The sequence below is a fragment of the Argiope bruennichi genome, chromosome 10, assembly GCF_947563725.1.
Source record: "Argiope bruennichi chromosome 10, qqArgBrue1.1, whole genome shotgun sequence".
Taxonomy (NCBI): domain Eukaryota; kingdom Metazoa; phylum Arthropoda; class Arachnida; order Araneae; family Araneidae; genus Argiope; species Argiope bruennichi.
This window is the reverse complement of record NC_079160.1, coordinates 71,818,757-71,832,610: the sequence shown is the minus strand read 5'-3', so window position 1 is coordinate 71,832,610 and position 13,854 is coordinate 71,818,757. Positions and strand designations below refer to the sequence as shown.

General features: G+C 32.1%; 1 protein-coding gene across 2 annotated transcripts in view; it reads right to left on the bottom strand.

Annotated features, from left to right (window-relative positions):
* LOC129988536 (tRNA (adenine(37)-N6)-methyltransferase-like) overlaps positions 1–13,854 on the bottom strand; it is a 34,662-nt gene that overhangs the window by 16,630 nt on the left and 4,178 nt on the right. For both annotated transcript variants that reach the window (XM_056096783.1, XM_056096784.1), the window contains 2 exons: positions 12,584–12,770; positions 7,387–7,547 (listed from right to left, as the gene is read on the bottom strand). In XM_056096783.1, the coding sequence (XP_055952758.1) occupies positions 7,387–7,547; positions 12,584–12,770 (348 nt within the window). The remainder of the gene's footprint in view (positions 1–7,386; positions 7,548–12,583; positions 12,771–13,854) is intronic.

The window sequence follows — 13,854 nt, the reverse complement described above, 5'->3', positions numbered from 1 at the left end:
ATCCATAAATTCACCTGCTGATGTGGCGAGAAAATTCGAGCAATATGACGATGTCAGGAGGACATTGAAACCAAAAGCATCAGATCTATTCTTCAGAAGGAAAGATGAAGTTCAAGGAGCAAATAAATTTCAGAATTACCCACGAAGACCAGCGAATTTCCGGGATGGAAATAACAAGTTCGAGAAGAGACCTTTGCAGCTAAATAGAAACTCATGCGTCGAGAAGAATAAACCATGGAGACCTGTGAATTGTTGTTACTGCCAGACACTAGGACATTTTGGAGTAGATTGTCCACGACGACCCAAAAATACGAAAAGTAATAAGCCTTTGGCGCCTATTGTACAAGTTTGATCTGAACTTTCACGAGAGAAAATGAGAACAAGAAAAGTAGCTTTAAGAAGCAAAACTTTCTATGCATTAATCGACACTGGTAGTTCAGTCACACTCCTCCGAGAAGATATTTGCAAACAAATCATCAAACCTTCAGAACTCTCAAGAGAAACGATTATATTATCTGGTTTAGGAAAATCACAAGTCAAAACAAAAGGGTCATTTCGGCAAGATATCGAATTAGATGGACAAAAATATTCTCTGACATGGCATGTGGTGCCTACGTCATATTTAGATTTTCAGGCAATCATTGGTTCAGACATCTTAGAACAAGCCTCACTTGACTTCGCCAAAGAAGGTGTTAAATTTCGAAGAAGAGAAGACGTAGAAATATTTTCCATGCATGCACAGCTATATGAGTCAAGACCAAAAGATGAAATCGAAATAGAGCACATTTCTAGTCCAGAAGTAAGAAAAGAATTATCGGAGCTAATTTCCAGTTACAAACCAGAAAAAACTGAAAGTACGGATGTATCCATGAGAATTATTTTAAAGGACGATATTCCAGTCTACCAACCTGCAAGAAGACTGTCATTTCCAGAGAATCAAGCAGTGAATAAACAAATCGACGAATGGTTAGAACAAGGAATAATCAGAACCAGCTCATCTGAGTACGCGAGTCCAATCGTATTAGTAAAGAAAAAAGATGGTACTACTAGGCTATGCATCGATTATAGAAAATTAAACAAAAAGCTCATCAAAGACCGTTTCCCATTGCCGTTAATAGAAGACGTTTTGAATAAACTCCAAGAAGCTAAAGTATACACTACCCTTGATTTAAGAAACGGATTTTTTCATGTCGACGTAAACGAAAACTGTAAACACTTCACGTCTTTTGTAGTTCCTGATGGACAATTCGAATTCAACAAGGTACCTTTTGGTCTGAGTACCAGTCCTAGCGTGTTCCAGAGGTATGTGTACAGTATTTTCCGAGAACTTATGCGTAAAGGCATTGTGATAATTTACATGGACGACTTAATAATTCCAGCTAAAGACGAAATTGAAGGGCTCGAAAAGTTAAAGAAAGTGTTTGAAGTAGCTTCCAAATTTGGCTTAGAAATAAAATTTCAAAAATGTCAATTTCTGCAGAAGAGAGTAGAGTTTTTAGGTCACATCGTCGAAAACGGGACAATCCGTCCGTCAACAGCGAAAACGTTAGCAGTAAAAAAATTTCCAGTACCGACAACGGTCAAACAAGTTCAAAGTTTCCTAGGCCTAACCGGCTATTTTCGCAAGTTCATTCCTCAGTATTCAAAGATAGCAAAACCACTGAGTGACCTGACTAGAAAGAATACTCCATTTGTGTTTAACCAGCCACAATTTGAAGCATTCGAAAAGCTCAAGAAAATATTAACAGAAGGTCCAGTGTTAAATATATTTCGACAAGGAAGAAAAACAGAACTACATACGGACGCAAGTCAACATGGGTATGGAGCCATTTTACTGCAAGAAGGCGAAGATAGAAAACTGCATCCGATCCAATACATGTCTCATAAAACCTCTCCAGAGGAAGAAAAGTATAGTAGCTACGAATTAGAAGTCCTCGCCATTGTCACCGCACTTAAGAAATTTCGCACCTACCTTTTAGGTAATCACTTCAAGATTGTTACAGACTGCTCCGCTTTCCAAAAGACTATGGATAAAAAGGACTTAGTCACTCGAATAGCCAGATGGGCACTTCTGTTAGAAGAGTTTGACTACGAAATTATTCATCGACCAGGTAAAAGAATGCAACATGTAGATGCTCTAAGCAGAAATCCGGTAGCGGTAATATCAAACGAAACTATTACAGCAAGATTGAAAAGAGCCCAGCAAGAGGATGAAAATGTCCAAAATTTCAGATCGGCCATCAGCGGCAGTGTTAATCAAGAAAATTTTTTCGAAAGAAACGAAATTTTATATAAATATGAAAATGGTCGGGAATTAACAGTTGTTCCAAGAGATATGCAAACCGAATTAATCAAATTAGCTCATGAAAAGGGACACTTTTCAACAACTAAGACCGAAGAAATCATCAAGCAAGAATTCTTTATTCCAAATCTAACCAAACGAGTACAAAATGTAATCCTGAACTGTGTATCATGTATACTAGCGAATAAGAAAAGTGGGAAGAAAGAAGGATTTTTAAACCCTATTCCTAAAGAAGATATACCACTAAGTACCTATCATATCGATTTTATAGGTCCTATGCCATCCACGAACAAGAAATATCAACATATCCTAACAGTTGTTGATGCATTTACCAAATTTACTTGGCTATACCCTGTCAAATCTACTTCTACCGAGGACACACTTGACAAATTAAGACTACAACAGAAAACGTTTGGCAATCCAAGGATAATAATTACTGATAGAGGATCAGCATTCACCTCTACCGCCTTTAGTGAATATTGTATTGACGAGAATATCCAGCATTTACAAACAGCAACAGGTGTACCTCGAGGAAACGGCCAAGTAGAAAGAGTGCATCGCACCCTCATACCTGTCTTGACCAAATTGTCAATTGATGACCCTACAAAATGGTACAAGCATGTAGACAGACTACAGAGAATTCTTAACAGTACCTCAAACCGCAGTACCAAGTGGACACCTTTTGAACTGTTAATTGGCACCACAATGAGGAATAAAGAAGATCTCCGAATACGAGACTTACTGTTGGAAGAATTAATAGAAGAATTACAAGAACAGAGAGATCTACTTCGGCAAGACGCAAAAGCAAACATTCAGAATATACAGGCTGAAAATAAAAAGAACTATGATAAAAAGCGCAAGAAAGCTCCAGTATATCAGAAAGGGGATTTGGTAGCCATTCAACGAACTCAATTCGGGACTGGACTAAAGCTAAGACCTAGATTTTTGGGACCATATAAAATTATAAAAGTAAAGCCGAAAGACAGGTACGACGTTGAAAAAATAGGCGACCATGAAAGTCCGAATCAGACCACGTCGTCAGCTGATATGATGAAATTTTACTCACCTGGTTGAATAAAGCGAAATCAGGGCGATTGTTAGTAACCGTATTTTATTCTGTAATGTATTCCATTTTTATGTCTATTTTTATATTCTTTTAACATAATTGTGCTTCAATGAATGTGCACGTATGTTTTTTTCCATGCTCCGTCCATTATATTTTTCTTTTGTAGTGAACTTCTGTCTTGAGTTATCAACAATTATGTAAACTGTGTTTTCCTTTAAATTGTGCATTTATATTTTATACATTTTTTTCCAGTTATGCATTTAGCAAATTGTTACTACTAGTGCAACGTTCTTCTCTATTAAGAATCAACGTATTTAAAGTGAATTTCTGAATTTGTTTTCTTTAATAACAGTTTGGCCGAGTGGAATTGAATGTCAATTTTGAGTGCCAGTATGTAAACAACGATGAGGTCATCGTTCTATCAGGATTGGCCGAGTTGTAGAGTTTTAATTAGTGGCCATTACCATTCCACTGTTATACTGAATGCATCCAATTCAATTTAGTTTTATTGTATTGTAATAGATGGCACCACGGGTTCTACTAATCGAAAGTGCTAGGTCACGTGACCATAAATTTGAAAAAGCGAGCTGTTGGCATTAGCTCGAGAGCAGAGCAGAGAAGGAGAGGCGTTACATAGCTTAGCTATGAGCAGACATCTGGTTAGGCTTCGCCCTTGGTGCCATCTAAATATTTTACTTCTAACTTTAATGTAAATAATGTTTCCCGTCCTATTTGTTAATATCCTTTTAATTTTGTTTACTGTAAATAAACTATTTGTTTTTCTTTAAAAGTTTCTTAATCAGTACCCTAGACACTGATCCAAATGGGATTGAATGGGCATTTTGTCCCACCCAGTCCTACATTTATATGCATGTGAAAGTACAGACTGGCAAGCCTTTGATGGATTTTATTCGAAATTCGACACAAATATACTATTTCGATGCTACAACTGTATATTCAATTTCATTTGTCTAACTTGATGCGTTTTTTTTTTTTTTAGTTATCGCGTTTACTTGCATGCAAAACTATAAACAGAAATACTGTCAATTTCTTGACGGATTTAGTTCAAAATCATCGAATGCCCGCACCTTAGGTTTTCAATTAGGATATTAAATTTTATTCAATTAGCTCTTAGCCTTTTGAGTTATTGAGTCTTCCTGTCCTCGGGCAACTACACTTTCTGTTAATAAATTTCATTCAAAATTTGATAAAAATCTACAAATTTGGTGTCCACATACACAAATTGAATCCTTCTAGATCAAAGCGCTTTTGAATTATTGTGTTCACAGATAGATAAAATAAGTGGCAGACATAGTTCCAAAAATGTGTTTTATAAGGAGGTTTGAAACGTAGGAACTCAACAGAGTCTCGAGTTCGAATTGATTAGTAACTACAATATCTTTTTTGGCTAGAGTTGAAATATATATAGTTAAAAAACCCCAAAAAAACACGTATAGGATAGTGTTGCAGAGAAAGGACAGCGAAATAGGCTATACCAATGAATTGAATTCGAAAACTTATACCCTTATCTGTATCAGTCTTATGTACTTGATACTTTAGAACATCTGATTAAAAAAACAACAACATGTAATGACATGAACGTATTCTTAAAGAAAACACATGTCTCAAATAAAATGCAGCACTCAGACTTTTCTTAAAATTATCTATTCAAATCAAAAGCACAATGCAGTATCGCCCATCTTTAATCTTAATTATCGTGTTCGTATCACATAAAAATGCAGATCAACAGAAAAACGCAGTTCAGACAATTTTGGATCAAACTTTGTACAGATATATAATTTGTAAGATAAAACCAATAATAAATCATGGCTTTTATGTCTTTTTTAAGTTATGCTCATGTACACATGAACTGACAATCAGACAGTCTTCCCACGGATTGACTTTGTCGAAAATTTATATCAAGATTGTAGATTTCAAATAAAGACTAAATACTAGATTTCACTCGTTCTATTGTTGCATTTTTTTAAGCAATGTGTTCACAAAAAGTTCTAAATAATACAAAAAAAAAAAAAAAAAAAAAAAAAAAATCAGAATCAGGGAGGTTCAAAATGTGGAGATTCATAAAAATATTGAGATCGAATTTTTTGACGATTTTAATATATTTTTTATATACAGTGAGTAAAAAAAGTATTGGCAATTGCTTATATTTAAACATATTACTTAACTCAGAAAATGTCTGATAATTTAAGCGTAATATAATGAAGTATAAAGACAATAAAAACTCAAAATAAAATGAAACTTTCGTTTTAATAAGGTTTTCAAAATTAAAATGGAGCAAAAATGGCAATAAGCTTGTCAAAAAAGTATTGGCAAAATGAAACAGTGAAGTTTAGATAAATACAGGTCATATTCAATACTTTGTATGCATGCGTTTCGCGTTTATGATTGCCTGTAATCTATTCTTCATTGACAAAACCAACGCTTTCATGGCATCACTGTGTATATTTTGCCATTCTAGGAGAAGTATACTTTTCAGATTCTCTTTAGATGATATTTTGTGTTTCCTGACAGCTAAATCCAATTGGTGCCATAAATTTTCGATTGGGTTAAGGTCCGAAGACTGAGGCGGTGTTTTTAACTGGCGAGGTTCATTGTAGAGTAACCATTCCATGTTTTATACGCTGTATGCTTGGGGTCATTGTCTTACTGAAACACAAACGACGTTTCCAACCGAAGTTTTTGAGCATTCGCCTTCAAATTACAGCGCAATATTTTGATGTACATAAGTGCTGTCATTTTTCGTTCAATAAAATGCAAATTACCGACTCCATTCGCTGCCATACAGCCCCACACCAAGACGCTCCCACCGCCGTGTTTCACAGTAGCTGTTACATTTCGTGTTTCAAATTCAGAATTCGGCTTTCTCCATACATATCGTCTTCCATCACTTCCAAAAATATTGAATTTCGATTCATTCGAAAATATGACTTTACTCCAAAATTCGTCTGGCCGATCAATATTAGCTTTTGCGAAGTCCAGTCTAAGTTTCCTGTGTTTTTTTTTTTCAGAAATGAAAGGCTTCTTTCTAGCTGCTCTTCCATACTAGTCACTTTCAAGTAAAACATATCGGATAGTCTGGACACTAAATATTTTTTGCGAAGTATTTGCCACTTGTTGGGTCAACGGAGGCGTACCTATTTTTGGGTTCTTTTTTACTTCTCTGATAATGTCACGCTTATCAATTGTGGAAAATATTCGAGGCTGCCCAGTTCTGACCTTATTCTCTGTTGATTCCATTTCTTGAAACTTTTTGACGACACTTCTGACAGTGAATAAACTAATTTGCATTTGATTTCCAATTTCGCGATATGTTAAGCCATCATTTCTAAGACGTATAATGTTGTTTTTTATACTCACATCCAACTCTTTCGATTTTGTAGACATTTTAACCAGCGTTGAATAAAAACGACCCAGAAGTTCAACAGATCGTCTAATCAATAAATCAACGTGATTTTAGGAAAATATGTATTCCTTCCTAAAATCAAGTGCTTTCAATACGACGATTCTTCTCACTATACCAATACTTTTCTTTAACCTTCGTTTTGCATATTTTTATTCTTAGCAGGTAAACTGATAGTACAAATAAATAAATTTTAAAGTAAATTCCTAACAAAATGCCTTCTAATGTTTATTTTATACTTTAATTTGCGATTAGAAATACATTATTTTAAATACGCCCATTAACATGCAATTGCCAATACATTTTTTACCCACTGTATATTGTATACAATATGTTAACAAAAGAAATCTTTCTTCAATGTGAAATGAGAAAGGGAGCGGGGGTAGATCTTAATTTTTTCAGTAGTTAAATTATATGACGTGTTTAGCTAAGAGGACTTTACTATAATTGTTTTTAAATGTATATTGTTTTTTTCAACGATTATTTTCTTTAACAGTATCATCTCAATTAAAGTAGAATAATTGAATTGTTTTAATTTTTATTTTGAAGACGCGTCAAAAACTTAAGACTAAAATAATAAATAAAAATCTTACTGACCTTCAATTTTATCTAATTTTGTTAAAGACAAGCCAATCGCAGAAGGCCTATGGGGTGAACGAGTGCTGAAAACTCCAACAGAAGTACCATTTAACCGAGGAGGATGCACTTTAGCTTTAACTGCATTGTGAGTGCCATTTTCATGAAAAATAAATAAAATCCTAAAATGATATAGCATGTACTTGATAAATTATTAAAAACACAATCTAGCTAACAGTATTAACTTCTACAAAATATAAGAAGACAAAGAAAAAAAATGTTTCATCTATTTAACTTGGAAGTGAAAGAGAAACTTTATATAAAAAAAATAACTGTAGAAATTGTAATGATTTAATTTGGTTTCCTAAGAGATTTTTCAACATTCATTTTAGCTACAATCCACATAAGAAATTACATAGGAAATCATGTAAGCCAGTAGTATTAAATAAGTTGACTATAGGGCATGGCAGCTCAGAAAGAGTAACTTTAACATATCACATATTACAGCAAAAAATTTAATATACATTTCATAGCTTAATTTTTTAAATACAATTTCATGTACATGCAAGGAATGATGCATGGACCAAAATATTTGACTATGAGTGATTAATAGCTTTGCAAACTTGAACATTATATTCACTTAGTAGATCCAAAACAGTAAAAAACATCTGTTGTTGTTGTTTCTGATCCCAGGTAGTATAGTTGCATGAAACCTCCAAGAAACCAAAGATCTCTAAAAAGTCCAAAAACAATAGCGGATCCCTTAAAATCTCAAAAATCGTAAAATTTAAACATTTAAGAACATGATTGGGGGAGGCTTGATCTGCCTTGCACCAAGGACATTCAGCAAAGATCCTCCGTCCGTGTTGGGAGGTGAGGGATTTGATTTCATGATAAAGGGAAATGAGCAATTTCTATAGGTCCGTGGACCTAAGCATCGAAGTTGGAAGACTGACTTAGCTCTGAATGCCTGCAGACCTTAGCTGAGCAAAATGGAACGGCCTTCACGCCTTGGGTGATTCCCTGCCAGGAGAATACTATCCCGAAGTGCTTCGCCCGTTCCGCCCAGGAACACCCCCTCGTCGGCTACAATAGCACACACACTAAGAGGCGGCTGCAGGATTTGGGGGGGGGGGAGGGAGAGTGATAAACATTTGGCTACTACAAATGTGGAAATGTTTACACATGTTACGAATTCGTAATACCGCTTTCCCATCATGTTAGTCTCATCGGTGAAAAGAGAGATTTACAGATATTCTAAATGGTTGATGAACGAATAGCAGGTGAATTATCCCTCCCATGACGAGATTCTAGAAAACACAAGAACTATGGCGTCATCTTTATTACTAGGCACTGAGAATTGAAGATATTTCTTAAAAAATTCCACTCCCTGTAAGAAACCTATATAAATTGGAGAGGCCGACATTATTCAGGTAATTATCTCTCTGGAGTTTATTTGCAAAACGAGCTCTACCATGCACTCTAAGCGTTCTTATTGTTTTCGAACTAACGATTTACTGTCTGCTTGTAATGTGTAGTTCTTTCTAGAAGTGTAGTTCTTCGTTTCCATCTCTAATGTATTTTGCTGGGGGGTTTTGGGCTCTGAGGAATTTTTTTCCCCGTGAAAAAAAAAAGAAAAAAAAACACCGTTTCCATTACCTAACTTGTTGTACTATATGCACCGTATATCCACCGATTTCCTGTAACATATGCAACTTGATTATCATGTTTTTACATTTAAATGTATTTAGGTCAATACATTAATGATTCCCTGATATTAACATTCTTCCTATAATCACTTTTTTTGTTGTATAATATGATAACAAAGTTTAACGTCCATATACTCAGCTTCCATCCATCCATCTATCTATCAATCTACCAACCTACCTACCTAGCTAGCTATCTATGTGTGCGTATGGAAGACTTTGAAGAAATATTTTACATTTTAAAATTAATTTTAATATCCATTCCGGGAAAGCATAATTATTTACAAGCAGAGACGCGGACAAGGCATGTCCGCCACACTGCAGCACAAAAGCAGAAGTATGGAAGGGACGAAACAAATGATCACTAGTCTTATATAACATGAGATTTCCGGCCACGTGGCGATTGTATACTCGTGTTCACCTTGGCAAGGGCATCTGATGGCGCAATAATTTTTACACAGCTTCAGTTGAATTAATTAAACAGAAAGTGGATTTAGATTATGAAACGAGAGGAGATTTTACTATGGGCTAAATTAAGATAAAGCTTTGGAAATGAATTTGGTATTAAGAGTGGGTATATGGGAATTAAATTAAGAGTTTAAAATATCATAGGTTATCCTACGAATCTCTTTTTATATTTGAAGTAAAATTTTTGCTTTAAACTCAGTTTAGCTTTCTTGCAGCAAGGATGGCTCCTAAATGGAAATTTAAACCAGCAATAGCGGTAGTCCCGAATCTTTTTCGCATATTTTCTAATAAAACTGTTACTTTCCTTTCGCATTTGGATAAAATTGCAGACTTTGGTCAAGACCATGAACGTCACTAAAGCATTTTTCTGTTCAGAGGGCCATATATGAAAGCTGTTTGCTTAAAAGTATAGTAAAGTAAATCAAATATATATTTTATATATTTTCGATGTCTTTTTTTTTTTTTCTTTTTTAAAACAGAACTACAGTTGAAGTTACAAGAACGAATTTCATTTATTCATGCCAAAATGCGTCTTTGTTTTATCGTATTTTATATGCCTGCATAAATACAGATCAACAGATGGTTAACTCTGACATACCTGGTATAAAAATTTGGTAAGGATCTACACCTTCGAAGCTAAATTAGTGTGCCAGATTTTACCCATCTAGTTTTTTTTTTTTTAATTTTATGATTATTGTGTTAATTTATATTAGAACAGCTGGACAAACAGGTTTCCTTTGAATGGATTTTTTTCAAAATTTGACAGAACTTCACAAATTTTATGTAAAGACCTCATTCCAAAATTCATCCAACAAGCTGAAAATGTTTTTGAGGAATAATGCTGATAAACAGGTAGAGATAATTCTAAAAGTTTGTTTTTTTAGATTCCGGTGGGTCTGTTTAAAAATTCATGAACATTTCAGTCAAATATCTTTTTGGTGATTACAGTACTTTCTATTTGTATTTTGTATATGCGAAAGTAAAAAGAAACTCATCCTAATGAAAAGTACAAATAGTTTATTGTCTGTTTTTAAAGTTTTCTCTTAGAATTTCGCTAATGTGCTCTATCAACAGGTCTTAATATATATTCATGTTCATTAACGATAAAAAAACTCTCCTTATGAAAGATTTACTTTCATAATTAAGTTTCATTTGAATTTGAAAGATCACCCCACCCGTTTATCTTAATATATATAAATTACGTGTCACGTTGTTTGTCCGCGATGGACTCCTAAACTACTTAACCGATTTTAATCAAATTTGCACACCGTATGCAGTTTGATCTAACTAAAAAGATAGGATAGCCCTTTTTTTGAATTTTTAATTAGAATTTTAATTATTAATTAAAACTAACTTTCCAGCCAAAAAAATCTTTTCATTTTCTCCACCGCCAAATGAGTACGGCTTCAGTTTTTTTTTCCCAACAGTCATGAGGCTGGGCTGAAGATTTTTCGGCTGATTATTTGAAAGGATTCTATTTATTTTCTTAATGTTTGATGCATTTAAAATTAAACATTGTTAATTAATCGATCTTTCAGATTCATTCTTATGTACTTTTGAATTAAAATAAAACAGAATAAAGGAAATTAAAAATTTGTAATCTGCATAGCGTTACCCCAACTGGCGTAGAAAAACACACGCATTTGCGTTACCGTAACTGGCGTGAAAATTCACGCATGCGCATTGTGTTCTGATTGTTGACATGACAACCATTATCAACGGATGATTTAAATTATTTTTAGGTTAGTTGCATGTTTTTGTAATTAAATTGTATTTATGTTAGTTATATATTTTTTGTATACGCTTATAGTTTTAAGTACATCGTTTTTTAAGTAGTTTTTTTTAACCTGTTTTCAACCAATTATTTTAAACGATTCGTTTTATTTTCTTAGTGTTTGATGCATTTAAAATTAAACATTGTTAATTAGTCGTTCTGGTCATGATGAATCTGAGAATATTTTTTTGACAAATTCTTGAAATATTACATAAATTAGGAAAGATATTCTTTAGTGCCCATAAAGTTTAAACGCTCAGTGACTGTTTTCAGTAATCATATTACAAAAAAAAAAAAAAAAAAAAAAAAAAAAAAAAACTTTGTTTCAGTAAAAAATATTATTATATTAATTGCAGATTAGTCCTTTCCACTTTAATTTATAGTATAAATTCTACGGGAACTAACAGAAAATTAGAGAGATACATATTATGTTATGACTGAAGGCGTTTATAATATTATAAGTGAATTATATGACTATCAAAATTTGAAGTTTTAAAATATTTTGATGAAGAAGCTATTAAAGTAGGAATTGCATAAAATATTTAATTATTAAAATTTTAACGAACATTAAGATTGGCGAAACGGCTGGTCGCCAAAGGCGGCTAGTATAATTATTAAAACACAACCTGAAAACAAATAAAAACACTGTGAACAAATAAACATTAACATAAATGAAAAATTTAAAAACAATAGTAGTTCAAAGTCTTAATGTTTTACAAAAAAAAAAAAAAAAAAAAAAAAAAAAAAATCTAAAAATTCCTTTATTTCTGAATTGCCTAGTAATTTTTTAAAAAATTACTAACAATTAAAAAAATTGCACAAAAACAAATTTCATTGAAAAGATAAAATTTTAAACAAAGTAAAAAAAAATTTTTTTCTTTTCTGAAAAACATTTCTTTAGAAATTATTGTGGAAAAAAGGGCAAAGTTTTGATTAATTTCTAACCAACTGGATGTTTTTTTAACATTTCTATTTTGGAAAGATGACAATATTCTCTCTCCTTTTACACTATATTAAATAATATATGTACAGAATCTGGTTGAATTTGAATAAGTTACCTAAAAGAAGATGTGGAACATATCTAAATATATTCATCCATAGCTACAATGACTTTTGTTTATATTAAAATTAGAGTATTTGCAAGTCATTATATTTAAAAGTACAAAAAGAATGGAAATATAATTTTTTTCCCCTTGCAAATATATATCTAAAGTACTGAAAATTTCGAACTGAATGCAAAGTTAAATTAAGATTAAACAGAAAGACTCACCATATATGAGAAAACTCATTTAATCCAATTAAGGAATGTTCAGGATTTGAAAAGATGCTTTTCTCTATAGTCAGTGTACCTTTAGCTGCTGGGCATAAAGCAGGTTGACGAGGAATTCCATTTTTAGTTTTAAAACAAGAAGAAATAAAGCCAATAGGATTCATAGAATATCTAGAATGCTCTTCCTCTGAAATATATATTATATATATACTTCTTCTAATATCAACACTACCAAAAATAATAATAATAGTTAAGATTCTCATTAATTTGTGTAAATGTTAAGAAACAATATCTGTAACAAAATAATTTTTGTATGAAAAGTTTTGATATGGAATAAAAGTCATCAATGATTATTTGCAAATGAAACAAACTGTATATAAAACTGAATACATTGTTCAATTATTGATTTTCAAATGCAACCAAGAAATATAAAACGTTTTGAATATTGATAAAATTACAATGCATGATAGTAAAATTTATATATAAAACCTTATATATAAAAGTTAAGTTATCCAATATTAACATTTTTTTTATAAATTTGCAATAAAAATAATAATTAAATTGATAATAGGAATCAATACAATTGAACTACATCATATAATATTTATTGAATTATATATTATTCATTAGTTGAATGTTTTATTGATGCTATCTGATGTTGCACGCTAGCATGTGCTTTCTATTTTAGAACTATATTTTCACACTTTCTTTAACTAACTGATAATTATTTTTAATTTTAATGCTTTTAAATAGTTATTTTTTCAAAGCATTTAAATTGTTTCATTCACTATAATACAAGACAATATAAAAAACAGCAACAATGTCTTAAGATTTGTGTACTATAAAAATGTAATAAGTTTAGTTTATCATTTAAGAATTAAATAGTAGTATTTTTTTTATGATGGAAACTAAACAAATATTAGACAAATTTCTTTAAGCCAACAACTTGAGAAAATATCTTTCATATGTTTAATTATCTTAATAATTATATCTCAAAGTATATGACTAGTTGAACCTGAAAGCTCTATTATAATTCACTTCTAGAGTTTCATTTTTGCAATTACATATTATTAGAGATAAATTTCAATCTTTTGCATAAATGACTAAAATGGTACCTTACTTATCTTGTTTTAAAAATTATTTATTCTTTTCTTTCTAAAATGAAATAAATGGAGTGTTCAGGATTTGAAAAGATAACTTTTTCTATAGTCAATCATTCATATTTGTCATTTCAAATATTAATAATTAATAGAAGTACTTGAAGTAATCAG